The following is a 27,904-nucleotide window of genomic DNA, read 5'->3' as shown; positions in this document are numbered from 1 at the left end:
GGGACCAGATGACATCTCAGGCTGTGTACTACATGAACTACAAAATGAACTGGCACCTCACCTAAGTGTCATGTTTAATCATAGCCTCACCTCAGGCTTTGTGCCCACTGAGTGGCACACAGCTACAGTTATCCCACTCCACAAGGGGGGATCCACCTTGGATCCTAGGAACTACCGCTCCATCAGTCTGACGAGCCTGATCTGCAAGGCCATGGAACGTATTATCATGGAACTTATAAACAAAGACACTGGCAACCTTCAAACACTGGACCCCACGCAGTTTAGGTTCGTGAATGGCCAATCTTGTCTCCTGAACCTGATTGACTTCTTCCAATCAGCCTCCAGAGCCGTGGACAAGGGTAAGGTGGTCCACAAACAACCTATCTGGACCTCGCCAAGGCCTTCAACACCATCCCCCACTCTGGAATCATAGATAAACTTACTAAGCTGGGCATTAATCCCTACATCACTCGATGGCTTGCCAACTGGCTTACTGACAGAACCCACTCTGTAAAAGTAGCCGATACCAAATCCAGCTCCAGACAAGTGACAAGTGGAGTACCTCAGGGTTCAGTCCTGGGACTCTTTGGCATCTACTTCTCTGAAGTACAGGCCAACACTAAGGGACTCTGGCTAACAAAGTTCACAGATGACTGCAAACTGGGAGCCATTATTGAATCCCCAAATGATGTGAGTATTCTACAAAAGGGCCTTACAGAAACAGATGCTTAGTGCCAGAGCCATGGGCTCAAGCTCAATGCCAAGAAATGTATAGTCATGCCCTTTTGGAAAAAAAACATGTACCCGTGAATTACCACATTGGTGGCAGTACACTAAACACCAAAAGTGTGATAAGAGACTTAGGGACACAGGTGGATAGTGGTCTCACCTTTGATAACCACATTGCCACAACAGTCAGGAAATCCTTCTATGTGGCACACCTCATCACTAAGGGCTTTTCATCCAGAAAAAAAGAAGGTCATTGTCCCACTGTACTCATCCCTCATTAGACCCATTATAGAATACAACGCCCTGTTTGATATGTACCTCTCAAGACATCTGCAACAACTGGAAAGGCCACAGAAATACCTCACTAAAAGAATCACAGGCCTAAAGCAGATGCCCTATGCTGACTGTCTAAAAAAATTCCACCTATACTCTGTCATATATTGTCTACTCAGAGGCGATCTCTGCTTAACATACAAGGCCATGTCAAACCCAGAGCTGTTGGACATGCTACACTTAAAGAAATCCCAATCCCTCAGAGACAGACAATCCAGGGATCTAAACCTTGTCATCACAAAGAACAAAACATGATGGAGGGATAGGTTCCTGATCCAGATACTCCCCAGACTTTAGAATAGACTGCCCATACATGTCAAGCAGAGTGCCTCTTTGGCCCTCTTTAAAAGGAATCTTGATGATTGGAGGGGAGATAGGAAATTCACCCCGGGGATCATGTCAGTCACCCTGCTAGACAGAGGTCCAGGGAAGTAAATACTGTGGGAAGAAATAGCCAGGGAATTGTTATGGCTAGGCTTGTATAGGCCCTTGGGCCGATAGCCTAGTACCCACCTATGAACATAAACTAATTTACAGTAATCAACATTGATGGGTATCTGTTTCCCTTTAAAATGCCAGCTGTTTCTTATAAAGATAATTTGCCTATTCAGTCATGACTGAAAGGCTTCCAAGATTCCATCTTTCATACAGTGCATGTTACACACACACACACACGCACACACACACACACACACACACACACACACACACACACACACACACACACTTTCCCCCATAAGTACTGTCATTACTTGTGAAGCACAGCAGCTATATCAATCGATACATGATCATGTCAGGATGGCCTGTAATGACATTCGAACATCTCCATCTCCAGAATGTTCTTACTGGGTCAAGACCACCAAGACATCATGTGTTGCTGCATTATTCACAAAGTGTGCAGCCCCCAAGTGAGTCAGATAAGCTCTAACTGCAAGGAAAGGAAAATGAGGAAGAAGAAGTGCACAGTTTGTGTTAACTGTACTCCACACGCTGCAGATCAGCCGCTACAACGGACACATCATTCTCATGTCTGTGCAGTGCCTTGTATGCTGAATCGATCTAAGGTTTGTATTATTATGGATCCCATATCCAGTGAGCTTATTGTATAACATTTGCAATGCTACAATGCTGTGGTCCTATACCATGTTGCAGTGCTTTTAGGACATAACATGCTTATCAAATGAGCATATAGTTGCTGCACTGCTGTGCTCCAGTATCATGTTAGGGTGCACAAAGTGCTTAATGTACATGTAGTATATGGGAACACCATACATACAGTCCAAAATAATTAAAAAAAGATAAACTTGTCAAGTCCATCCCTATTGTGAGACTCGTAAGTGCTGCCAAGATTGGGAGTAATGACAGGGATAATCAGCAGGTAGTGTAGTCTGGCAAAAAAACACGGCAGAAGCTACAACAACTTTTAGAAACTGTAAATAGTTCAGTCTGTCACACATACATAAAAAATGTAGTAGAAGAAAGAATCTAGCAGCTTTTAAAGTTTTTAGATCTACGTTTACTTTTCCTGATGTCTGTCTGACAGTGCTAAATGCTTTACTGGCTTTCAAAGGCTTTGAAAGCCAGTAAAACCCTTCATAATCCTACACCTATTTTTTTTGTAACTGATAGTATATGAAGCATTATGCACTACAAAAATAATATGATTGCATCTCCAAGCATAACCAATTGTAAGTGTTATCAAAGTGAATTCCTTGACATCTGTGTTCAAACATATAATAAGCTGGCTATGATTGGAGGTCCCATCGTAAACTTCTATAATACATAATTGAAACAACAATGCTGTGGTCGTGTTATGTTTGTTATGTATTAAAGTATCTTATGTGTCTATCACATAGTGTGATATGTAGTACTGCTCTGATGTGTTCTTGTAATGTGTTAGACTGTTTTGAGTACCAAATGTACTTATTATAATGTGCAATGTACAATGATGTACTTTTGTGCTCCTGTAACAAGTTTTAGTGTCCTGAGTGCTTAATATGCTGATATAAAAATAATACTTTCGAGGAGCAGGCTTTATAGTGAGATTTCTTCCCAGCTGCTCAGGTTTGATCCTGAGTGCATATGAATTATTATTATTTATTTACTGACATTTGTTTACCTGGAAAGTCTGACTAGTTGAAATGTATCCATTTTCAGTGGAGGTCTGGGGAGAAAATCTCCATGTTCAAAGTTTACACAAGGCAATGCATTAATCAGAGTATTTACACTATATTAGTTGTAGAAATTACATTATCTTAAGGCATTATTCCGTTTATACAAATAAAAAAGTCTTCACATTTTTTAATATAGCTTGCGACCGTTGTGAATGAGTAATTGTACACTGCCTTACAATCGCATAACTAGCTTATCATTTGTTGTCAGTTTATGAAAGGATGTAATGTTTGCTATCAAGCAACGTAATATGAGTTTTTAAATCTGTTAGGAAAACACTGAGGGTGAACTTTAAAAAGTGTATTGACAACTGTAAAAAGAAACAAAGTTATTTATATGCTGAATATATTCAGAGACATTCTGGAGACTGAATTAGAGTGCAACTTCAAGCTAAAACGGCATGGGTTTCTTGAGTAACCAAATGAAAGAGTGTAGAATTGTATTAAGTTTTTAAAGTTTTTTAATTCCATTTTTGACAGAAGCATTGCATTTGTTTTGTTTCATTTTTTTACTAGTTTCTCCAGTATGTGTCTTTGCTTACAGTATGCATTGTTCCAGCTGAGACATCATAGGGAAATAGCATCCCTGCTAGATGCTCTAAAGGGTATTTCCATTAGAGGGAATTGGTCTATGTCCTACTATGGTATAATGCTGCAGGTCTTTGTATCCAAATGTTAATTCTGATCTTCTCCCAAAGTGTTAGTGCCCTTCTCTCTGTGGGCACTTTGAGATTGCTTATCAACAGAGTTTTGCTGCTATGCATTTCTCATTCTGATTAGTTCACCAAACCTCTGAGCTGCTTCCTACTCTAACATACCTGCCTTTTCTGGTGTATATCCTAATTATGGAATTAAGGATGTAGGAACAGTACTAAAAGGAATACATTTGAATCTTTTTATTAGCTTACTAGTAACAGAGCAAAGCATGTGTTGCCCTTATTTTTCTGCACACTGATAATTTCTTTCTTCACTCACATGAATCATATTAACTTCATTTATATACTTGAAGCTGAGTTATTTGGTGCTGTTACGTTGAACAGAATATTTCTCTAGTGAAAAAAGTTACACAAATGCAAATGATAGTTTACATGGAATATTCCTGGATGCATACTGTTTATATTATTTTAATGTTGTCTGTGTAGTGATACACCAATGTATCTCTTAACAGTATCCTTCACATTTCCCCACTCCAAGTGCCTTGGCCACTATCGTGTGGTTTGTTATCCAGTGGCACCATGACGTGTCTTTTATGAGTCATGTTTGTGCTACTCGTAAATTTTATAGTAGACTACCTGATGCCATGACCACATTTTCCGTCTTGAATTATGGCACTCACTGTACTGCTGAAATAAACAACATACAATGCTGCTGTTGTCTGCAACATTCATTTTAAGTGTTGCACACTGAGCACTTGCAGACAAATGCATAATCTGCTTTTGAATTTATTGTCTGGCTGTGGCTGAAATGCCACAGGTAGTACAGTCTGGCTGATGTCCTTCAAAGATGCATCTGCAGTCTTTACAAATGGGTTGTCCTGTCGTCAGGCAGCCCTTCGGTCGGCCGGATTCCAAAGTCTGGGTCTGGCTTCGGCTGGAGTCGCACTTCACCCGACATCATTGCGGCAGTTATTCGGGTATAAAGGCATCAGCCGACGCCATTTTCCTCAGTCTTTCTTGCCGCGTGGCGCCCGAAGCAGAAGCTGTTCGCAAGTGCCGGTCGGTCAGATCCAGAGATTACTACTACCGAATACTACTTCGAAGACTTCTATAAAGCTAAGCACCTGCTGGGGACTCTTTCTTGCCTCAGCCGATGTCAGAGAAAGTTAATAACTGTTTATCTTGTGGGAAACAAATACCTCATAAAGATTTCCACTCCTATTGTATACATTGTTTAGGCCCAGACCACGACGTAGCAGCTTGTCTAACCTGTGCTTCTTTTAACCGACGGACGCTTAGACGTCAGTCGGACTTTGCTGAACAGATTTTCGGCTCCGATTTTGCCTACATTATGCTGTCAGATCCTCCGACTATGCAAATTACCAAAAAACGCAAAGAAAAGGACCGACATTATGTCCGCGTTCGCCGAAACCACGGTTAAGCAAACCACGAGTGTCTCGGTTTCGGCCGAAACCGAGCAAGCGTTTCTTTCTTCAGCCGATATCATGACTTCTACCGAGGCCTCTTCTAACCTGGTAGAAACGGCTTCTGAAATCCAACCTGCTGTTGTGGTTTCACAGGATTTATCAGACACCATTCCCCTGGATGTTTCAACCCATGCACGTGGAGCTGCTAGGCCTCCTCCAGCTATGTCTATTAAGGCCTTTGCCAGGGCTAAAGCAGCCAAATCATCAAAACCTGTGCCTGCCAAGCCCCCTTCTCACAGGCCCAGCTCCAGCTCCCACATGCTTTCTTTGGCTGAGGATCTCATCTCTTTAATTCGTGGAGCCCAGCCTCATCCAGACAGGGCCTCTCCCTCCTCCAGAAAAGAGGCCTAGAGCAGAGCCCCCTGAGCCAGTATCCACTGATGATTCCTCTGATGACTCAGAACATACAGACCCTCCTGAGGCTTCTTATTCTCCTTACGAAGATTCTGATGCTGAGGAGTCCATCCCTTCAGCCTCTCCTCCTGAGGAATTTTCCTTTGGGGAAACCTTGCATGCTATGAGGGAACAATTTCAGTGGCAGGGTCAAGATTTCTCAGACTCTAGAAAAAGGCTTAGGACCTTTCTACATTTGCCACAGCATAGGCCTTTAGCTATACCTCCAGTTCTTCCTGTTGTTGATGATGCATTTAATGATGCTTGCACTGCTCCTGATTCTTTACCTCCGGCTCCTGCTAAAAGCCCGATAGGTACTACAGGGTCCCGGACACTCATCACCACTTATATAAGGCTCCTTTTGCAGATCCAGAGACTATCTCCCAGGGTCCTAAAGCTGTAGCCGCCACTTCTAAAACCCTCCCTCTGAAAGGGAATCCAGGTCCTTAGAGAGATGGGGTAAAAGTTTACACCTCTGCTACTTTGTCAGCTAGAGCTTTGAACTGCCAATTTCATATGATTCAATATCAAGAGTTTATGCTTGACCAGTTGACTAAAAAGCTGTCCTCTGAAGAATCTTTAGATAAAAAGTATGTTCAAGAAATGGTACATAACATACAGCAGGTTAGTAACCATTCTTTAAAATGTGGCTATGATGCACTGGAGGCTTCCTTTAGATCAGCCATGACTGGCACAGTTATCAGGAGACATGCATGGTTGAAAGAACAGGCACTACCAGACCATGTCAAATCTAAGCTTTTGGATGCACCTATGGACAAGGTCAATTTATTTGGTTCCCTGCTCAGCAGGTACTAAAAAAGATGGAAGAGAAAGCAAAATCTGTGCAAACAGTGAAAGATTTCTTACAAGTTCAACCTCCAAGGTTTAGCAGGAACTGGCCCTCCAAGAATTGGTCCTTTCCGGAATCCTCTAAGGCAGAAAGGGGCAGGAATAGGCGCTCTAGAGGCAGAAACCAATCGAGGGGTCCCTACAGGGGTCGCCAGTGGCAGGGTAACAACCAACGAGGCACGGATACAGCCACCACCACTACAACAACTCAATCACAGTGACTTGGCGGTGGTACCGCCTACCAGGGAACAACTAGAAGCACCCTTAGGCGGAAAGCTAACCTTATTCTCAAGAAACTGGCACTGCATTACAAGAGAAAAATGGATTTTGCAAACTATAGACCAAAGTTACAGGTTCCATTTCCATACTCTACCAGAAAAGAGAGGAATGCCAAACCTTCCACCTACTCAAAGGACAGAAGCTCTAAAGCAAATATCTCAATTATTAAGAATGAGAGCTGTGGAAAAGGTACCATCTATGGAGCAAGGAAAGGGATTTTACTCCAGACTCTTCCTGGTACCAAGAAAAGAAAACAAATGGAGGCCTATTCTAGACCTGTCCGCTTTAAACACATTCCTCATTGTTCCAAAATTCAAAATGCTGACCCTACAGCAGCTTCTTCCCATGCTGGGCAAGGAGTCTTGGCTGGTAACTCTAGATCTCAAGGAGGCATACCTGCACAGCCCCATAAGACCAATTTGCAGAAGATACCTCAGATTTCTTGCAGGAGCAGGGCATTATCAATTCTCAGGATTGCCCTTTGGCTTATCTACTGCCCAGAGTGTTCATGAAATGCCTGGCATCAGTAACGCCATTGCAGACTTCAGCGGATTCAAATCTATCCCTACCTGGACGACTGCCTGATACAAGCGGACAACAAAAACAAACTAACAGAAGACTTACAAAGAGTCATCTTCTTGCTGCAAGCCCTGGGATACAAAGTCAATACAAAAAAGTCAAGGCTGATTCCATCCCAAAGAATAACCTTTCTGGGTGCAGAACTGGACACATCAAAACAAATGGCATTCCTAACTGCAGAAAAGAAAGAGCAACTTCCTCTCTACTTCTTGGCATTAACAAAGCAGAACCATCTAACTGCAAGAAAAGTGCTGCAAGCTCTAGGCTTCATGGCATCCTGCATAATACTGGTCCCTCATGCCAGGCTGCATATGAGAAAGCTACAGTGGTACCTAAAGAACTTATGGTCCCAGCACAAGCACAGCCTAGAAACCAAAATTCCAATGATCCCATGCCTGAAACAGGAGTTCCTATGGTGGGCCCAGGCCTGCCAATCAAACACAGGATTGCCCTTCTGCAAAAGCCAACCAAGACAAACCATCATGACAGATGCCTCAGACCTCGGTTAGGGGGCACACATGCTGGACAAGTGCATTCAAGGCCTATGGACTCAAGAACAGCTGCATCTGCACATAAATCTAAAAGAAATGATGGCAGTAAAATTGGCAATCCAGGCATTCAGACCCTTTCTCCAAGAAGGCCAGTTGATGATAAGGACAGACAACACCACAGTTATGTGGTACATCAACAAACAGGGAGGCACACACTCATACCCTCTATGCCGGCTGGCACTGGACTTATGGGATGTGGCTCTGAGCTACAACATTCAGTTACAGGCAATTTATGTACCAGGGAAGGAAAACATTCTAGCAGACATATTAAGCAGAACTACAACAGATGCTCACGAATGGATGCTACATCCGGACATCTTCAAAACCATCACAAGAAAATGGGGATTACCACAAATAGACTTGTTTGCATCCCTTTCAATCACCAGTTGAAGAAATTCTGCACAAGGACTTACCACCCACTTGCTTGGAAGGTGGACTCCCTCTCTTCAGTTGGAAAAGCCTGACAGCATACTTATTCCCACCACTTCCTTTGATGCACAAGGTGCTTCTGAAGATCAAAGAGGAACGTCCGAGGATCATTCTGATAGCCCCAGACTGGCCAAGACAACATTGGTATCCACTGCTGAGGAGCATGTCCCGGGAACAAATATGGACACTGCCCCTGATCCCATTACTGCTAACATAGAACAACTACAACATCCTGCATCCAAACCTAAAAACCCTGCAGCTAACTGCCTGGAACATTACATAACAGCAATTAACCCAAATTTATCCCAAAGGGTTAAAGACATAATCCTGGAGGCTCTTAGACCTTCAACAAGAAAGAATTATGCAGCAAAATGGAAAAGATATCTCATCTGGAGTACTGCAAAGGGGCAAGATGTGACACTGGTGAACATAGCCAACATCCTGGAGTACTTGGCGGAGCTCTACCATACAGGCCTGTCCTATTCTTCCATCAAGATACATGCATCAGCTATTTCAGCAGAATACAGCTTGGATCCTCCTGTCTTCTCGCATCCTCTGCTCAGACAGTTTCTGAGAGGAATTAAAATGTAAAACCTCCCAGGAAACCTCCATTGCCAGCATGGGACTTGAACTTTGTGCTAGAAAACTGACTCTTCCTCCTTTCGAACCAGCAGCAACAGCAGAATTACAATACTTATCCTGAAGACTGCTTTCCTGCTGGCAATAACTTCAGCAAGAAGGGTCTCTGAACTACAGGCATTAATGGCAGTGCAACCCTTCCTGATCTTCCATCAAGATAGAGTATCCATGAGAACAAACCCTACATTTATGCCTAAGGTGGTATCCAGAGTCTCTTTAAATCAGGCTATCCACCTTCCTACATTCTTCCCCAACCCACAGAACAGGGGAGAAAGGCTTACATACCTTGATGTACACAGACAATTACGCTACTACCTGGACAGGACAAAAACAATAGAAAACTGACCAGCTTCTGGTAGCATATGCAACAGGAAAGGAAAGAAAACCAATTTCTAAACAGACAATCTCCAAATGGATAGGAAATTGCATTAGATTTTGTTACTCCTACCATGGAAAGAAAACTCCAGAGAACATCAGGCCTCACTCCACAAGGGCTACAGCCACTACCACAGCTTTCCTACGAGGAGTGGCTACCAAGGACATTATAGAGGCTGCTACTTGGACCTCCGTGCATACATTTGCCAAGCATTATAACTTACCTCTATACTCAAGATCCCGTGCTGGTTTTGCCACTGCTGTTTTGCAAGGGATCCTAACTACACCATAATCTCTTCTCATTTCCTCCTCCCTTAGTTTAGCTATGGTATTCTACCCATTTGTAAAGACTGCAGATGCATCTTTGAAGGACATAGTACAGTTTTGTACCTACCATAAATGTAGATGTCTGAGAGGAATGCATCTGCAGTCAGGATTACCCACCCTCCTTCCCCTCTGAGGTACTCCTAGGGTATTTGCCAATCTTCAGCTAGCTTGGGGGGGATCTATTATGGTGTATTTGTTTGTATATATGTACATACATGCTTATTTTGTGTGTTTGCTCTCTACTATTTGGAAACTTTGGCATTTATCCAAATTTAGCCATCCAAGAGGGCACCTGGCATCTGGGGAAAGAAACACTGAGGAAAATGGTGTCGGCTGATGCCTTTATACCCGAATAACTGCCGCAATGACATCGGGTGAAGTGCGACTCCAGCCGGAGCCAGACCCAGACTTTGGAATCCGGCCGACCGAAGGGCTGCCTGACGACAGGACAACCCATTTGTAAAGACTGCAGATGCATTCCTCTCGGACATCTACATTTATGGTAGGTACAAAACTGTACTTTCTCTCTGAACCTGCCCATTTTCTTTAACTCTATTCTTAAACATATAGTTGAGAGTTCTGCTATTAAACACTGTTGAGTTGAAACGTTTCAGTGTGGACATGGTGAACGCCTTTTCACTTACATCTTCGTGTAAAGCTAGCCTGATATTCTGAGTTCTCTTGTTGCTTTGCATTCTATGAGAATGTCACCCTTATATCTCCAGGTACCCTGTCAAGTACAGATGCAGGCCAACCCATGGCAAAGGTATGGACTACTGTAATGGAACCTGTAATGGCTGTCTAGTGTTGCCATCCTGCCAGACATGTGCTAAGCAGATGTGTGATTGCCTTGTTCATGCTAGCAGAGAAAGGCAAGCAGAATTCTTCCTTGCATGCTGATAAGGAACAAAATCTTTATCATGTTTTTTAGAATGATGAATCAATCTCTCTCTCTTATATATATATATATATATATATATATATATATATATATATATATATATATAGATGGGCAGATAACTTTTTTTTTTTTTTTGCTTTATAGTTTAGCTTGAGTTTTGTTTTTCTTAAGGCTTGCATATCTAACATATTCTAAAAAAAACTACCAGGATATTTTCTTAGCAGGGGAAAGTATTTTCCTCTGAAAGAGAACCATGTCCTGTGCAATCTTTCATACCTCATCTCTGATTTTTCATAGATATTTCTAGAGTGAATTTGGACAACTCTGGTGTGTATCTGCCATCAGCCACCATACCCTTAGAATCTTTTCTCCTGGTAGATTCATAGCTTCATAAATATTCTAAGGCTACTGAGTCTTATGACCATTTACCCCTTGTCAGTACCCTCCCTCAGGCCACATCTTCATTCTCCAGGTGGGGGGGGGGGGTCCATACCAATCAATCCCAGAGAAAATTTGTAAATACACATCTGGTTATCAAGATCATGTTTAAAGGAAGATAGTTTGGTATCACTGCTTAACACACAGGGGAAGTTTATCACAGAGGGTTGGGTAGTGCTGGGTTATAAACCTCTTCCTCCACCATGTTTAATTTATCTGTTGGTGAAGAGTTAGGTTCCTGTTTCTAGTACTGAATTAGCCATTCAATCTGTGCAGATATAGGAGGACCAGGACAACTGTGTCTCTAATGGTGCTATAAAAACAAATCAGAGCTCTCCTCTCAAAATTCTATAAGACACGGTGTAAAGAAATAGAATTCCAAGCCTCTCTTGATAGTTCAGAGACTTTAGTCCTTTGATCTTTTTGATTAGAAACCTTTGGAATCAATTGTTTGATATTTTAATGAGATACATCCCGATAGAGGTATTATACTCAATAACTGTTCCAGTCAATGCTGAGTAGAGGAGCGTGATCACCTCATTAGACCTTCCTAATATTCCTTTGGCAATTAGATTTGCTAACTAAAAGGATTTCCTGACAAAGCAGAGAAGGAATTATTGACCCTAGTCCAGGTCCCTGAAAACATTTTTGTTTTCTGGTGGGGTGCTGTTTATACATTATGATGTGTGGTGACACTGTCTACCAAAGGTGACATTACACTTTCTTTATTATTTAGTTTGAGCTCATTTTTATTGCAGCAAGAATTTACCTGGAAGACTTTATTCTGGAGAGTTTAAGGTGTCAGACGGTGACTTAAATCCCAGTATCTGCAAATTTTGTTATCTGTAGTTCTTGGCTCTCTGTTTGGAAATCTGAGAAGTAAATACTAAAAAGTAGTGGTCCCAGTAGTGAGCCCTTAGGGCATACCTCTCAACTCTCCAGACTTTTTTAGTCTGTTCCCCATAAATTTTGTGGCTTTCTGACAAATCACTGAAGAAGTCACTAAACATTGACACATATTTGAGTTTGAGTTTATATCCTCCAGAAAATGCATAGTAATACAAATCCTGTTATACTAGCAACTTTTAACTTTATATTTAAAATATGTCCCTCTTTTTGGGCCTTTATCTCCCCATTATTTTGGGGTTGTCCAGATTTCTTGTGCCAACAGGTTGAGAGGTATGCTGAGGGACATGTCTGGTCAGCTTCATACTTTCTGAGGAGCCACGTGCAACTCGCAATATGTAAGTTCTGTTTTTCAGCCACTTTGCTGACCATCTTATCCATATGAGTTCATTTTTAAAGCATCTTGCTTCTGTATAATTCTAGTATGAGGAATGGTATTGAAGGCTTTGGCCAGGTCATGATGCACCATGTGTATCACATGACCACCATCTACAGCTTCTGTAATCCTTTGAAAGATATTTACCTGATTCAATAGGAAATATCCTTCAGAATCAAACTGCTGTGTGTGAAGGGGAATAATATTCCTGATGTCATCATTTGAGGTCAGTTACCTTGGTTGGCTGTAAATGTTATGGAGATGTATCACCACTGCAGTGCGCCATGCATCGGTGTTGAAACTAGTCACTTAACTTTGGTTAAGCAGTTAAAGGAATGGGTCTGCAAATACATGTTTAACAATACTAATTACACAACTAGGTATATTGTCAGGTCCCATGAATGAAGTACTTTTGGTCCTGGTTAGTACTTTCAGTTAATACTCTTTAGATAAGTGGGAGAGTAAGGGGTTCTGGTATTTTAGGGCATAGGGTAAGAGTCTCGGGGTGAAGTTTGGCAAAAAATTTGTTTGCAAGAATCTTTTGCAATGTCTATTGGATCACAACAGGAGGTATCATTATGAATACATTCTGAGAAATGTAGGGTATTGTTTCATAGTCTTCTAACATAGCTAAAGAAGGAGTTATAATTATTTATAATTATATTTGAATCCAGAAGTCAGCTGAAGTTCATGGGTTCCTTTAGTGGACCTGGTAGTGTTTTGCAGTTTCTCTCTTTTATTTATTTATTTAGGTAACACTCTCATGAGAAGAGAGGTACTGGATTTGCTATATAATTTAAGGAGTTTATTTCTTTTGTTGTAGTGTTTATTTATGGTGGTGGACAACCAGAGTTATTTAGTTTTGAGTTTCTTATAATACTTGGTTCTGGCAGGAACTGGTACCTGTTTACATTTTTCGAAATGGGTGTAACTTTGTTGGTCAAACTTGCGGTGATAATGGAGAACACTGGACTGAAACAGTATCGTTGTAGGATGGTTGCAGTGTTATGGCAGAAACATAGCTGTACACATGCATGCTGCTGTCATAACATGTTAAGGCACAGTCACAAAGACACTGTTTCATTCCAGTGTTTTCCATTATTGCCATTTGCACAATGTCCATTTTCTGCCTCATACTGACTGTAATCAAAGTAATAATTCAAAAAATTCCCATTTGTTGCCCTACTGGTACATCATTACAGATTACCATATAGTTGCAAACACACACTGAGGATTACAGTCAATCATTAATACCAGGCATAGTTTACAATCTCTTAGCACTAGCATTATGGATGAATTAAAAATAATGGGGATGGGGGCAAAGACCCAAAATCAAACACTGATGCTAAATATCGCTCTCATCAACTTAGACAGTTACTAGAATACAGGGTTTTGTATTAGTGTACATTGTCTATAGGACAGAAAGTCTGTAATTCAAATGTCTGCTATTATTTTGTGACGTCACGCAGTCCTCAGTGATTTGCAAGAAAATCACAAGTTTTATGAAGAGCAGACTAAAAATATAAGGCAAAAATTAATACATTCTGGGAAATTCTGGATAGTCGAGATGAATTATACCAGACATTAAAGTTTTATACTTTGCTGATAATGGATAACACTAGAATGGTTTGTATTCATAAATACAAGACCAGTGTTCTCCATTATTGCTAAGCTTGTTGCAGTATCAAGGTCAGAGTGTTGCTACAATGAGTGGATTTTGATATTTCATTATAGAGTAGGATAAGGTTGACATATTTGTTGATTTTAAATTTAGTGGTGTTTGCTATAGGGGCTTTTTGGAGTTTAAAGGAGGTCACATGTTTGTGGTCACATATCACTGAGGGAGGAGCCACCACAAAGCGTTGTGCCCTTTAGCAGATTTATCAACTAGTCAAGGGAGATTTTGTCCATTAAGTCTTGAAATTTGCGGGCATGTCCTACATTGGAGGCCTAGGTGTCCAGGTTTATTTGAAGGATAGTTAGAGTCATCCAAAGTAACAAACTTTTGTTGACAGATCATTAGAAAACTGAGAAATACTGCATGGTCATCAGGGTTCAAAGAAAGTGGTATGTAGTAAGATATTCCTTGACGATCAGTTCTGCGTAGAGTGATCTGTATTTCAATGAGCTCAGTTTGTGGTCCCTGGGGATGTGCCCGGAGGTGATACATTATTTGTCAAATATGGAGAATCCACCACAGTTGCCATGGGCTATGAAGACATGAAAAGTACAAAACCTATGTATATGTGAAGTGCACTCTTTATATTTAAATCAAGTCTCTGTAACTAAGCAGATGAGGATGTTTTCCAAATATAGGAGAACCTCAATACCAGGCAATTTATTGTTTAGACTGTTGGCATCGAGGTGAGTCACTTTAATGTGATCCAGGTTTGGGATTGATATGTTCATTATGCTGGAGTATCGAACATCTAGACTCTGCAAAAAAAAGGCATTCGGGCAGCAAATGCTTTAGCTAGTATATGGAAGCCTTGGAACGATGCGTTCCTATTAAATAGCCAAATGCTCAGATAAGCATGGGACACAATAGTGAGTGGAAAAATTCAAAGTAGGTAATGGAGCTGCAACATCAGACAAAAGGGAAGTGGTTTTATATGCAATCATGGCACAGCAGGGATCTAGGGGTTGCTCCTTTCACCACTGCGGTGTGACCTCAGAGCTGGTATATGTAATTAGGAGGGAGTGTAGGGGATGTGAGGGTGGGGCAAAAACAAGTGTTTGGTATTTCCAGTGTTTTAGCTCTGTTCTGTTTGTTGTTTCACTCTTCAAGCTTTTTGTCTTGATATATTGCCTAATATGAACCCAGAACAATAGGTATAGGACATGTTTAGCAAAACAGGCTGGACTGTTGAGCACCTCACATGTTGACTCATATTTGACCTTATTATTGAAATCATTTTTATTTTGTTTTATTTACATATTATTCAAGGTGAGGGAAGAATTACACTCAGGAGCAGTGACTTACCTGCATTTGTAACCTGCATGGAAATTTCTGGCATGCGTTTCTGGTTGTCCCTCAGGGTTTTGCATCTCATATTGTTCACTATCATGACATCACTACATTATAGTCTTATTTGTTAGGAGTTAATGTCCTTCTTGCCCTTGTCAAGTCTTTTTTCGGCTTTTCCCGGTTAGGGGTCACCACAGTGGAACTCCGGTCCGCTAATGATTGGCAGTAGATTTTTATGGTGCCTAGTTGCCAGCCCGACACCTAACCTTCAGTGAAGGCACACCCATTGATGCATTTCTTTTGGAGGCCACTTGACCGTGGGGAGGACATGCAGTCTCCACACAGAAGGCACTTCAACCGAGAATCAAACAGGAGAACCTCTTGCTGTGAGGCAACAATGCTACCGCTGTACCACTGCAGCTTCAATGAAAGGAATACTGGCACCTGAAAGACAGCTAACAGTAAGAGGGTACTCCATGGTGGCAAGCTTCAAAAGTTCTATTAAGTCCTACTTATTTAAGTTATCTTTCCAACTATATTCTTAATTAAATTGTATTACTTTTATTGATAGCCCACGCTATTTCTATACAGTGCTTATATTTTTTTATTGTAATTGTGCTTTGTGTTATAATTAGTTTCAATTAGCATTTTAATAAAGTTGAAAAAGTCCAAAAAAAAAGCCTGAGCACTGAATACACAATAAATCCAAGAAAAAACAGAATCCAGCGGTCATTTCCAACTCAAGGGCTCCAAAATTTCACATTTATTTTGAAAACTGTTGTAAAACTTGCCAAAATACGAACAAACATCATTAAGGGGTGCTGATGATGTCAATTCATTCAGACAAAAGCACTCAACCGTTCAGAGTTGTGTTACATAGTTTGTTTTTTGACAAGTTTTACAATGATTTTCAAAATAAATGTGGAATTTTGGAGCCTTTGTGTTGGAACTGACTGCTGGATTCTGGTTTTACTTTAATAAAATTTAATTTGAATTTCCTTACCACATTTTTTAATTTTTTCAGATTTTTATGAAAAGGACCCTTTTTCCCTTGACAAGAATGTCTTTGGTTTTAGACTGATCTGAATATTAAGTCACTCCGGCATAATCATTTCTCTAGAACTGTTCAAACTGAAACATGTTTTGGAATGCATGACTGGTGTATACAGTGTTAGAGAATGGGCAAACTTTACCATCAACACCCTGATTGGAGAACGAATATCTATGGCGTCGGGCCTTCTAACAGCCCTGCTTGTTTGGTTTCTCCACAGTCCTTGCATATGGTACTGATATAAGTGGTTAACAGTAACAGTTCTAGCACAGAGTCATATGGAACATAGGAGGTCATTCATTTGGACGATACATTTTACATCTAAGGCTTTGGCTTCTTATAGCCACTCGAGTATTGATATTTCTATTTGTCAGCTATACCAGAAGAATGCACTGGCACTAATTAATCACATCAAAAGCTCATTGATAGGTCTAGGAATGATGTCCAAGTAGGCATTCCATGTTTCCTACAACATTATATTGCATAAGAAATCTGTGTTCCAGTAAAAGGCAAGAAAAGTACATTCTGTTCAGTAATAAGTGATTATTTTATTCTCAGAAAAATTACCATTTGTCAAAAATGGAATTTTCAATAAAAAATGAATTATAAAGCCATCTTTTTGTTCCTTTTTAATTGTATTACACATGCATTTAAATACATAGTAAGTGTAATAGCATAGTAATTGGATTGCTTTCTTCAGAAATGTTCTCATAAAGATAAAGTACTTGGCCATCAAATTTGAGCTATGTTAACTTGGAAATTAAATTATTGACTCGCACAGTGACATAGCTTGCAAATTATTTTTAAAACAATGCTAATTTAAGCAAAACAACCTGTTTTTTTTTTGTACCTGTACTTGATCTTTATGCTAAAGAGCCTTATAAATATTTTTTATTTACATTTTTACTTAACACCCACATTGTTTTGTAGCTATGCACTTTACTGCAGCTTCCTACTTAAACTTTCAACAGTCTCTACCTAATTAAGAAATTAAAGAGCGCATAGAAAACAGTCTTCAAATAAGAAATATAACATTGTTAACATTTTAGTGCCAAAATCAAACACTTCTCTCCAAACGTTTCATGCCCATTCTAGAAATATAACATTGTTAACATTTCAAAGCCAAAATCAAACACTTCTCTCCAAACGTTTCATGCCCATTCTAGAAATATAACATTGTTAACATTTCAAAGCCAAAATCAAACACTTTGCCCCAAACATTTCATAATCAGTATATGCCCTGAAAGAGAGAGTATCATTTCCAGTACAGAGCTTTGTGGAACACCTGAGGTCAACATGCGCAGAAGAAACAGGTTTTATTTTCAGAAAAGCACTCGGTGACACAAAGCAGCAGTGGGGTATGAGTAAATGTTTGGAAGATAGACTCATATGCTGTGAATGAGTTCTGTAGATCTAACAAACATGGGTTTGAATACCACTATATATCCACTTGTATCATATGTGGTCATTATGACAAATGTGAATCACACAGCTAATTCCTCTGTTATTCATGTAAAAAGTAATATACTGTGCAGGCTTTACCCTACTTTTTAATAACAATAATAATGTATCACTGCCTTTCATTCAGAAATTAATTTTTTTCCCTTTACAGATATATTTGCAACAGTTGAGGACTGCGGTGTTGGTGCTGCGGTAGCGTTGTCGCCTCACAGTTAGACGTTGCCCGTTCGATTCTCAGTTAGAGCGTCTTCTGTGTGGCGACATGCGTGAATGGGCATTCCTTCGTTGAAGGTTGTGCGTTAGGCCTGGGCAAGCCAGCACATAAAACTCTACTGCCAATCATTAGCGGACTCCGGAGTTCCACTGTGGCGACCCCTAACCGGGAAAAGCCGAAAGACACAAACAAACTTAAAAAGTTATTAAAGCTCTAAAATGCATGTTGACAATACATTTAAACATATGCCAAAAATCATTATTAATTATTTTAAAGCCATCGAGGATACTGCAATGTTATTGACTGACTGCGGTTTGACAATCTTAGTTTATCCTGATAATCAAGATCTTTCTAGGGCTTAATTAGTATAATAAACACTTAAACAACAGAACTAGTATATCAAAAGCATTGGCCTTTGCTTAACTATAACAAAGATGGTCTTCAGGAGGACCCTGAAAACAAAATTACATTAATGAAAAATAAATCAAATGCATTAAATTATATAAGCTTATTGGTTACACACACACTAAAAAAGTATTAAACATTGCCCACAAATGTTATTATAGCTATTTTTGATTAGTAGTTGACAAGCATAATATATATTCTGTTGCTAGTGTGCCTCACAGAATGGGGGCAGTAATGTATTGTAATATATGAAGCACTACAATTATATTCTGAATTCAGGACATAGATAATTATAAGCACCTTTCTGAAATAAGAAAAAAATTGCACTGCTGAACTCTAGTTGCATGCTAGACCATAAACAGCAACTGCCACAAGTGTAAAGCAGCTGGAAGCTCCATCTGCTTTAAGAGCTGTAGAATGCTTACGTGTGCAGGCTGTGTGACATGTATTATAGCTTTTAAAACTGTCACAATATCAGGTATATTTGCATGCTGGCTGCTGACTGAGGCAGCAGCAATCATAATACAGCTTACAAAGCCAGAAACACTTCAAGGAGCCAACAGTTTTTCTTCTTTTTTTATGCATGAAAATTAAGCATAGAGTGTTATGGATTTCAAAGCTGCAAAGTGCTTTGTTCTCTTATACATTTTTCTCTCTCTGTGTAACTGGTAGTGCAAATAAAGTTTATATACTCCAAAGAATTATGACTGGATCTATCGGATCATAACCAAGTAGTTATATGTTCTTGAAATGGAACTCAAGATTTAGCACTCAAGTTTCACAAATTTCTTAACATCCATTTCTCAAACATATAACAACTTACTTAATTATGATCAGAGACTCTCTCCTAAGCTATGAACCAGTAGAACTTAAAAGAATTTGGCCCTCATGCATTCAATGAAAACATTATGTATTTGAAAATAGACAGGAAAACAGATGACAACTGAAAAAAAATAAACAGGTAGGAATTCATATAAGTGATATAAACAGAAAAGTCTGACGAGTGATTACTTAGATAATAAGAAATAGAGACTGAGTACATTCATGTAATGTAAAAAGTTTGTATAGTTGTATCTTATATTTCCATTTTTCTAGTACTAACTAATTTCTCCCCTAAAACCTTTACCTTCTTACTCCAACAGGTTCACTGGTCCCCCCTTAAATACCTGTGACTAGATCAAGCGGTTCAATACTTCAACAACAAATTTCTCTCAATTTTAAATACACTAGCTCCCCTCAGGAAAATACATGCAAAAGTGCAATATACTCACTGGCTCTCTTCAGAGTCCAGGAGACTGATCAGAGAGACAGAGAGAGAGATAAGGCATGGCATAATCGCCAACTTTTGAAAAACCCACAGCCCTTTCAAAAATACCGACAACTTCATAATGTGGTAAAAAAAATAGTCAGACATGACAAAAAACAGTACTATATATCAATCCAAAACAAGTATCAAAACAGCACACAAAAATTCTGGACTTCCATCAATGAACTCCTTCAACCAGGTCAAGCCTTCCTCCCATGCCTAACCCAACTAACTCACCAGACAATATAGTCGCACAATTCAACATTCACTTTGTAAATTCCATCCTATAACTTGTTAAAGACAACAATAACTGCCAATTATCTCTCCCTAAGAACTTTGTAAGTAAGCCAGACTCTTTCAAAACTCACCCCATTCATCACCCACCATATCAGGAAACTCCTATCTAAACTTAAAAGCTCTTCTCCTGGTCCTGCTCTACTACCCAGCGAATACCTAAAACTTGCTGCTACCGCCATTTCTTACCCTATCTTTAATACCTTGATCTTTTTCCAAGCAATACTTCCGTTCTCTTTGGAAAATATCCCATGTTATCCCTCTTCATAAAGGTGATACCTCCACAGACTTTGCTAACTATAGACCCATTGCCTTACCTTCCCCATTAGCCAAAATACTTAAAAATGTATTCCAGTCACAACTTCTCAATCACCTCTTGACAAATTACCTCCTCTCCCCCATGTAACAAAGATTCCGCCTTAAGCACAGTACAACAACTGCCCTAATCAGTTTTATAGACACAGTGAACCAACATAGGAACAACAGGTTATTCACATCCTCCATATTTCTAGACTTCTCTAATGCCTTTGATATGGTCTCCCACAAAGAACTCATCCATGAACTATCCTCTATTACCCTCTCTCACTCAACACTCTCCTGGTTCATGAGCTATTGACAACAAGCATTAGATGGCAGAATTAATTATCCTCCTTGCTACCTATCTCTGTAGGGGTACCTCAAGGCTCAATACTTGGTCCCCTCCTCTTTAGACTTCACTCTGCCATTCAGCATGTTATTTTAATCCAATATGCAGCTGACTCCTCCCTCATATGCTTTGCTCCAACATTGACTTCCCTTCTCACAAAAACCCAACAATCTTTTCTGGATATAGAAAAATACCTTGCTCAGTCTCAACTTATCCTCAACCCATCCAAAACAAAACTGATGCTTTTCTCCAATAGCAGAAAATCTTCTGACCTTACTCCATTCACCATTTACTCATCAAATAATATTGATATTGAGCCTATATACTCCACAAAACTACTAGGAGTCATCATAAACTAGGACCTTAAATTTGATAAACACAAAGACCTACTCATCAAGAAGGTGCACATAAAACTTGGCTCCCTGTATAGAATAAAGCCCTTCCTAACTGAATCTACTAGACAAGTCATCAGTAGAACCCACCTACTATCCAGTCTCCTGTACGCCTCACCCATCTTCACCAATCTAATAAGAAAATGTGACTTAACTAAACTAGAATCCTAAACTCAAAACAAGCACCCTTGACAGGAAAATACAGCAGTCAGTTGTTCTTTGATGCAACAATCCAAGTTTAATTCACACAAGCAGCTTCCAATTTTTAACATCAAAGCACATAAAGGCACATGTTTCATCAAAGGACAACTGACTGCTGTATTTTCCTGTCAGTGGTACTTGTTTTGAGTTTATAGTTTGTTTTTGTACCTTTGCTGGCTTTTACTTGGTAAACTAGAATCCTGTTACTACCAGATTCACCGCCAACCAACCTGCAAGAACCCACCTTTGCACTATACTTCAACGTAATTGGTTAGAACTCCCCAACCTATTAACCTATAACCAACTAGCTCTAACTCACTCTACCCTGTTACACCCCAATAACTGTCCATCCATTAGCAATCTTGTTCAACCCTACTCTAGCAACAGAACTTTGAGATCTAGTAACAAACTACTCTTGAAAGTCAGCAGGTCAAACAATATATATGGGGATTCCTTATACTCTCATAAAATTGCCAAGATATGGAAGATACCTCAGCATATAATTAATATTAACAATAGCCCTAAATTCAAACAGCTACTAAGGGAACATCTGCAGCACACTTGGCTCTGCTCCTGCTCTACTACGCTTCCCCCCACTAGCCCTACTCTATCTCCTGCCCTTTTTCCTTTACCACCTCCAATCTCTCCTTCCCCTCTGCTCCCTCTTTCTCTTTAAACAGCCAGTGTCAAGATCTGCTAGCCTGCCACTCCCACTTCCTACCCTTAGCTCCTCCTTTCCTTTGCATCACTTATCCTGTATCTGCCACCTCACCATGCCTTACTTGTGCTTGCTTGACAATCCTTGTATTCAATCGAATGAAACTGTATTTAACTACATAAGCTAACTTTTTAAATTAGTGCTGCGTTCTCTATTCTTGTAGTAATTATATTTGTACTTTGCATTTTTGAAAACTCTCTGTAGCCATCATTGCGTCTTTTATACTACATTGTATCTGTGGAGCTTTTCTCCCCAGGCCTCTGCTGAAAATGGGCCAGCTATGGGCCAGCCAGACTCTCCCAGTCAACAAATGGAAATAAAATAAATAAATAATAGTAACATCCATACCCCATCACTGATGCACATAGATAAAGAGCGTGCTGCCCCCCTTCCCATTTAGTGTATAATAAAAGCAAAAAACAGAAAAATGTACTACACCGGTATGCTAATTAATAGGAAAATACAATTTTAAAATTCTTCTGACAGGCACAGAAGCCATCTCATTTCTAATACCTTTACAGAAAATATAGTAATAAAATTAAGAACAAGATATTTTAGACAGACGTTTCATATTAAAATAAATCATGAGTGATCCTGATTTTTATTTCTTACCACATATGCATGAAAAACAAGCAAAGCAACATGTTATGCCCGCTTTCTAGGTATTTCACAATAAAAGCTTACTTAGCGATTAATTAGATACTTGGCAGACTGATTACCTTATGAGTGTGTTTGCAGTTTATTAAAACTAAGAATGTGTTTAACTTTCTTCATGTATAATGTTTTCATCCATACTTATATGACTTACCCTACTCCTGCATAGTTTAATACATCTAAAATGTTATCTACACCTCTGATGAAAATGTGCTATTTATGTGATGAGTAACAGGATATAAATATTTAAAAATGAAAGAAATGGTTAAGAATAAAAAATAATAATGGACAGAAATAGAAAACTAAAATTACAAATCCACTTGTAACAACTGTATTACTTTCACACGGATTATGATAAAACCAGCTAGTTCATCTGCCATAGTGAATAAATACATATTAATCAGAGCATTATTAGTTTAATTTATTCATTTATTGACCAGTTAAATCAACTGGTGTCTAAAATCCCTTTTAGCCATAATCTAGTAAGTGAAATATATATATAATTATTCATCAGACTGGATCTGTTCCCAGTACAAAGGTGTGTGATTTCTTTTTCCCCAGATAATTTCTATATTACTTCCCTCAGTCTCCCATCCTATTGAGAGTATCTGTCTTTTCCAATCTCACTGTGTGTAGTTTTGTACAGAAGAAACAGCTATGCTAATAACATTAGAAATTAGTTAAGAATTGTATAACAACATCACGTTTAGGTGGTCAAAACATTCAGCTGTGCCTACTATAAGGACACATCCTAGCAATTAAGTTATTGTGTACTAATACTTAGCCCATGTTAATGCAATGCATGCAACCTTCTTAGTTGCAAAAGACAGTTGCTTTTAAAAGATAATTGTATTTTGGCCAAACATGATATCATGCAAGTTATGATGTCATGCTAGTTATGAATAATCATGCTCTTCTACGTACATTACTGAGCATGAAAAATGTTCAGAGCAGGGACTTACCTGGGAAAGAAATATTGAAGGTTAGAAACACTAATGAGTTTGGTGACACAACTGGTGGATAAAAATTGATGTTAATACTTGTGATGCCTTTTTGTTGTGCATGTTTTCCAGTAGTGGCACGTTGTTTTCATAAACTATTACTGCTTCAAACTTGCAGTCAGTATTTCAGTGATTTCATTTACCAGCCAGTACTCTGATAACCTGTTTCATTTCTTTCCACAGGTATCCTATAACTTTACCAAGGCCAGGTTGCTATGGAGACCAAAACAATCTCCCAGGAGTTCGAAACTATGGGGATAGGAAGCCTGAAGAGCTATATGATGTCTACTGTTATGCTAGAGAACTTAAAGGCAAGAGAAGGTTTAAACTATATATTTGTGTGTGTCAGCTTCATGTCTTACTGTTTGTACACTGTGCTTTGAGTCATTGCTGTTTGTACACTGTGCTTTGAGTCATTGCTGTTAAACCAGTCGTGGGTTTCCACTGAAGCAGAACTACTGCTGTAAATTGTCAAGCTTACCGTTTCTGTCTCCAGTGTTGGATGTCACTGCAGTGATAACAGCTTTCAAAAAGTCAGTGTTTTTTGACAGTAATTATTTATAGGAAAGAATAATTTTCTTTTTTTCCCTGAAGATTTTCTCTACTACTAACAACATCTCTCTCCCAACATGCACAGTACTTCATGGCCATGAATTACCTTTCTTGGAATGATTTCTCCTTTTAAATCACATGGTAGTTTCATGGTAGAAGGAAGATCTCATTGACAGTCTGTTGGGTAGAAAGTGTACTTTATTGTTTTTCTTCTATTTTCCTGACCTGTTTGAACAGAGTAGCACATGTAGAAGTGATACAGATGTATAGGTGGAAAATGCACATGTGAATAAATAGCACTCTTTTAGTCAGCTGGACAGGTTTTGTGTAATCAGTAACCTTCAAACACTGTTCATTCTTAACTGAGTAGTGAGAAATAATGGTTGCAGACCACATACCCCACATCAAGAAAAATGACCTTCCACAACATCTCTATCATGCTTTAGTCAATTGAATAACTGTGTGGTCTGCGTAAGTTTTCAGAGCTGCATTACCCGCTTATATGAAGAGCTTTACTAAACAGCAAGGGACCTGACACCAAAGAGAATTTGTGAAGAGCTCTGACTATCGTATAGAGGCTTTAATGACTGCATGTTAGTATGTTATTGAGTTTTCAAAACTATATTTTCTTACAAAGGGATCCATTCGGAATGGCAAAGATAATTAGTGAAAACTAATGTTCAACCTGTCCATATTTTCCATGTTTCTCCTTCTGCTCTGTGCTTGCATGGACAAATAAAAAATGCTCACAAATAGACATAAAAAAAAAAAGATTTTTATTTTACAAAAAGTAATAGCTTTTGTGCAGCTGTGAAGCTTTTATGTTTAAGGCCTTGGCACTTTGTAGCTCAATTTTGTAGGTTGTCACACTAATGAGCAGGTAGCAATGAGCAACAGAAATGAAAGGACAGTATAACAGATGACCAGCTTGCAAAGGTACCTAAAAGCATATGCAGTTGTGGTTTGCACTAGTAAAGACACAATGTGAAGTGAAAGCTAATGTCCAGGTGTGGTAAGTTATGAAAGACTGCATTAGAGATATGAAATGTGCCAGCAAGCTCTTTCTAGAAGAAGTTCAGTTTTCTAGTGCTGTTCAGATTTTTTTAAGGTTCCAGTAAAGATTGCCAATTATGAAACAAGAACGTTTTACTAATCAGGTAGCTTTAATAAAATCGGTGACCATAACTCTCAACTGTACAGATTTTTGCAGAATGACTAGATTTCTGCCTCATATTTTTGGTCACTTTTTCATAAAATTGTAGTTTCCTGGCAAATCATTGGCAAGTCATTTAGGGTTGAAGTCAGAAAATAAAGACAGACATTTGAGCTTCAGACTTCATACCCTTCAGAAAATTCATGCTAATGCAATACCTGTTCTATGAATTGTCACTGTATATTAATCAGATCAGACAATAATAGCAGAAGTAGCAAACTTAAACTCGTCTTAAGTCAAAAAATAATAATAAAAAATATATAATTTGAAATATTGTACAGAATTACTAAGTATTCGAAAGTAATCCAAGCAAGGCAGGCAGTCTGTTTCCAGTTGAAAATCCTTTATTAAGTACACAGACAAGCGATCCAAGTAAAACAAAATTAACAGAGTAATAGTTTCCTCACAAGCTTTCTAAATATATTTATACTTTTTATCAGGCAAGGGAGTGGTTTCTTGTGCTGTAAAACAAAGTGTTGGTACACATATTAAATTCACATCCCTTCCCCCAACAGTGTGACAACAATGTGACATTTGAGCTGGTCCTGCCCTGTTTAGTAGCTGTCATAATAATATAACCCTTATGTACTTTAAATAAAATTTATAATGATGTGGTACCTCTTATTTAACTAGATTATTAAGTAGGTCAGTAATGAAAATAGAATATGATTTTTACAGTTGATTTATTACATGCAAAGTGTATATATATATATATATATATATATATATATATATATATATATATATATTTATCTATATTTTTTGATTGCCAAATGGACTAAGGTTGATATATTTCCAGCCATGCAGTATCTTGTCTTGGATAAAATCACAGACTTAATAATCTACTTAATAATCTATATATTTTTTATTATTATTTTTTTGAAGTAAGACAAGTTTAAGTTCGCTACTTGTACTACTATTGTCTGATCTGATTAATATACAGTGATTAACTAGAAATATATGGACTGAAAATCTTCCACACAGAGAAGTTTCTTACACTGCTTTGTTTTTGGACCCACTATACTTGTTTAGTGGGTTGTTTGAGACTTCGGGGATACCACAGAGATTACTAGGTTTTTTTTTTTCATCATGTGGATTTTGTCACATTTGGCAATGGTGGTTGACCGAGTCATACTTTCAGAAATCTAAAGCATATTTTCTATCAGACTCAGAATATTGTACACCACCTTCGACAGAAGATTTTGGATATGAAATAATGCTCTTTGCAAAAAATAAATACATAAATAAATAGAATTTAGAATTACTTTACTTTGCACATGAAACATTTGCAGTTACAAGTAAATTTTTTGCTTTCAGAAGTTTACTTTCATGTATAATTTAAAAGAATAAGATATTATTTTTGAATTCCTTAGATTTTGTTTAATTAATTCAAGGTTATTGACGAAAATCATGCATAGATGAATTCTATTTTACATAACTTTGGCAGTACGCATCTGATTAGTATACGTCCTGTATATGAGTGGAATTCGAGATATACTACTCACTATAATGAATATACTGCTTGTTACTCCCATGCTAAGGGTTCTGAAATAAGCTTACATTTGAATGACAAATGTGGGTGAAAAAAGGAAGAAATAAGATTAATGGTCTGTTCAGAAAGCCTTGACCATTATTAACATCGCAATCTTTGACACATGACTGCACTGCTGTAGAATGAAGCATATATTTTCTATGTAATAAGGTATGAATGAAGGTGATACATCCAACTGATCTAAGCTTGATTCTGAAATCATCTGCTCATATATTATAGTACACAATCATATAATTTAACCAGAGCAAAGCAATGCCACTGTGAAAGAAGACAGCTGTACATCATGGATATTACCTGGTAGCGAATATCTATATGAATAAATTTTAATCCTGTTTCCTCGGTGTAAAACTAGAACTTGCAAACTTCATGCTTTCATACCTCTTTAATAATGTGATCCACCCTTACCAGGAAAGTAACATCAGCCAAGCGTGACCATTGTAAACTACAGTTTTCATTCATTTTCTGCAGTTGTTCCCTTTGTGTTCCACAGTGGTCATAAATACTGATAACTAGTGGTATTTCTGTTTTGTTTCAATAAACACATTCAGTTATATGTGTATATAATGTTTTTATATACAAGAAATATTATGCACTGCAATTCTGATTACAACAAGTGGCTTTAGAATGGCTGTCAGTAAAGTGGACTCTTATGCAATCCTTCCTTAGCTGTAAGGCTTACCAGCTCTGGTCAAAATCTGCTGGAGGTAGTTGACACTTCACTTAAATTCTATAAGGCCCAACAGTAGATAACATACCCCTAGGATTTATTAGACTGTTGCTCAAAATGGTGCAAAAACATTTATTTTACTGGCTACTCTTTTCTGTATAAGTCACATAACTTTTTAAAAGCAGCTGCAG

At 38.6% G+C, this 27,904-nt stretch overlaps 1 protein-coding gene across 1 annotated transcript in view; it reads left to right on the top strand.

Annotated features, from left to right (window-relative positions):
* The window catches only part of LOC122787159 (versican core protein-like), a 2,083,348-nt gene that overhangs the window by 1,020,187 nt on the left and 1,035,257 nt on the right, over window positions 1-27,904 (top strand). The window contains exon 5 of the mRNA XM_044053735.1: window positions 23,913-24,040. Coding sequence (XP_043909670.1) covers window positions 23,913-24,040 — 128 coding nt within the window. The remainder of the gene's footprint in view (window positions 1-23,912; window positions 24,041-27,904) is intronic.

This window comes from Protopterus annectens, chromosome 13.part0 (genome assembly GCF_019279795.1).
Source record: "Protopterus annectens isolate FY-2018-M chromosome 13.part0, PAN1.0, whole genome shotgun sequence".
Taxonomy (NCBI): Eukaryota; Metazoa; Chordata; order Ceratodontiformes; family Protopteridae; genus Protopterus; species Protopterus annectens.
Note: the sequence above shows the minus strand (reverse complement) of the source record. Positions and strands in the feature narration are given on the sequence as shown.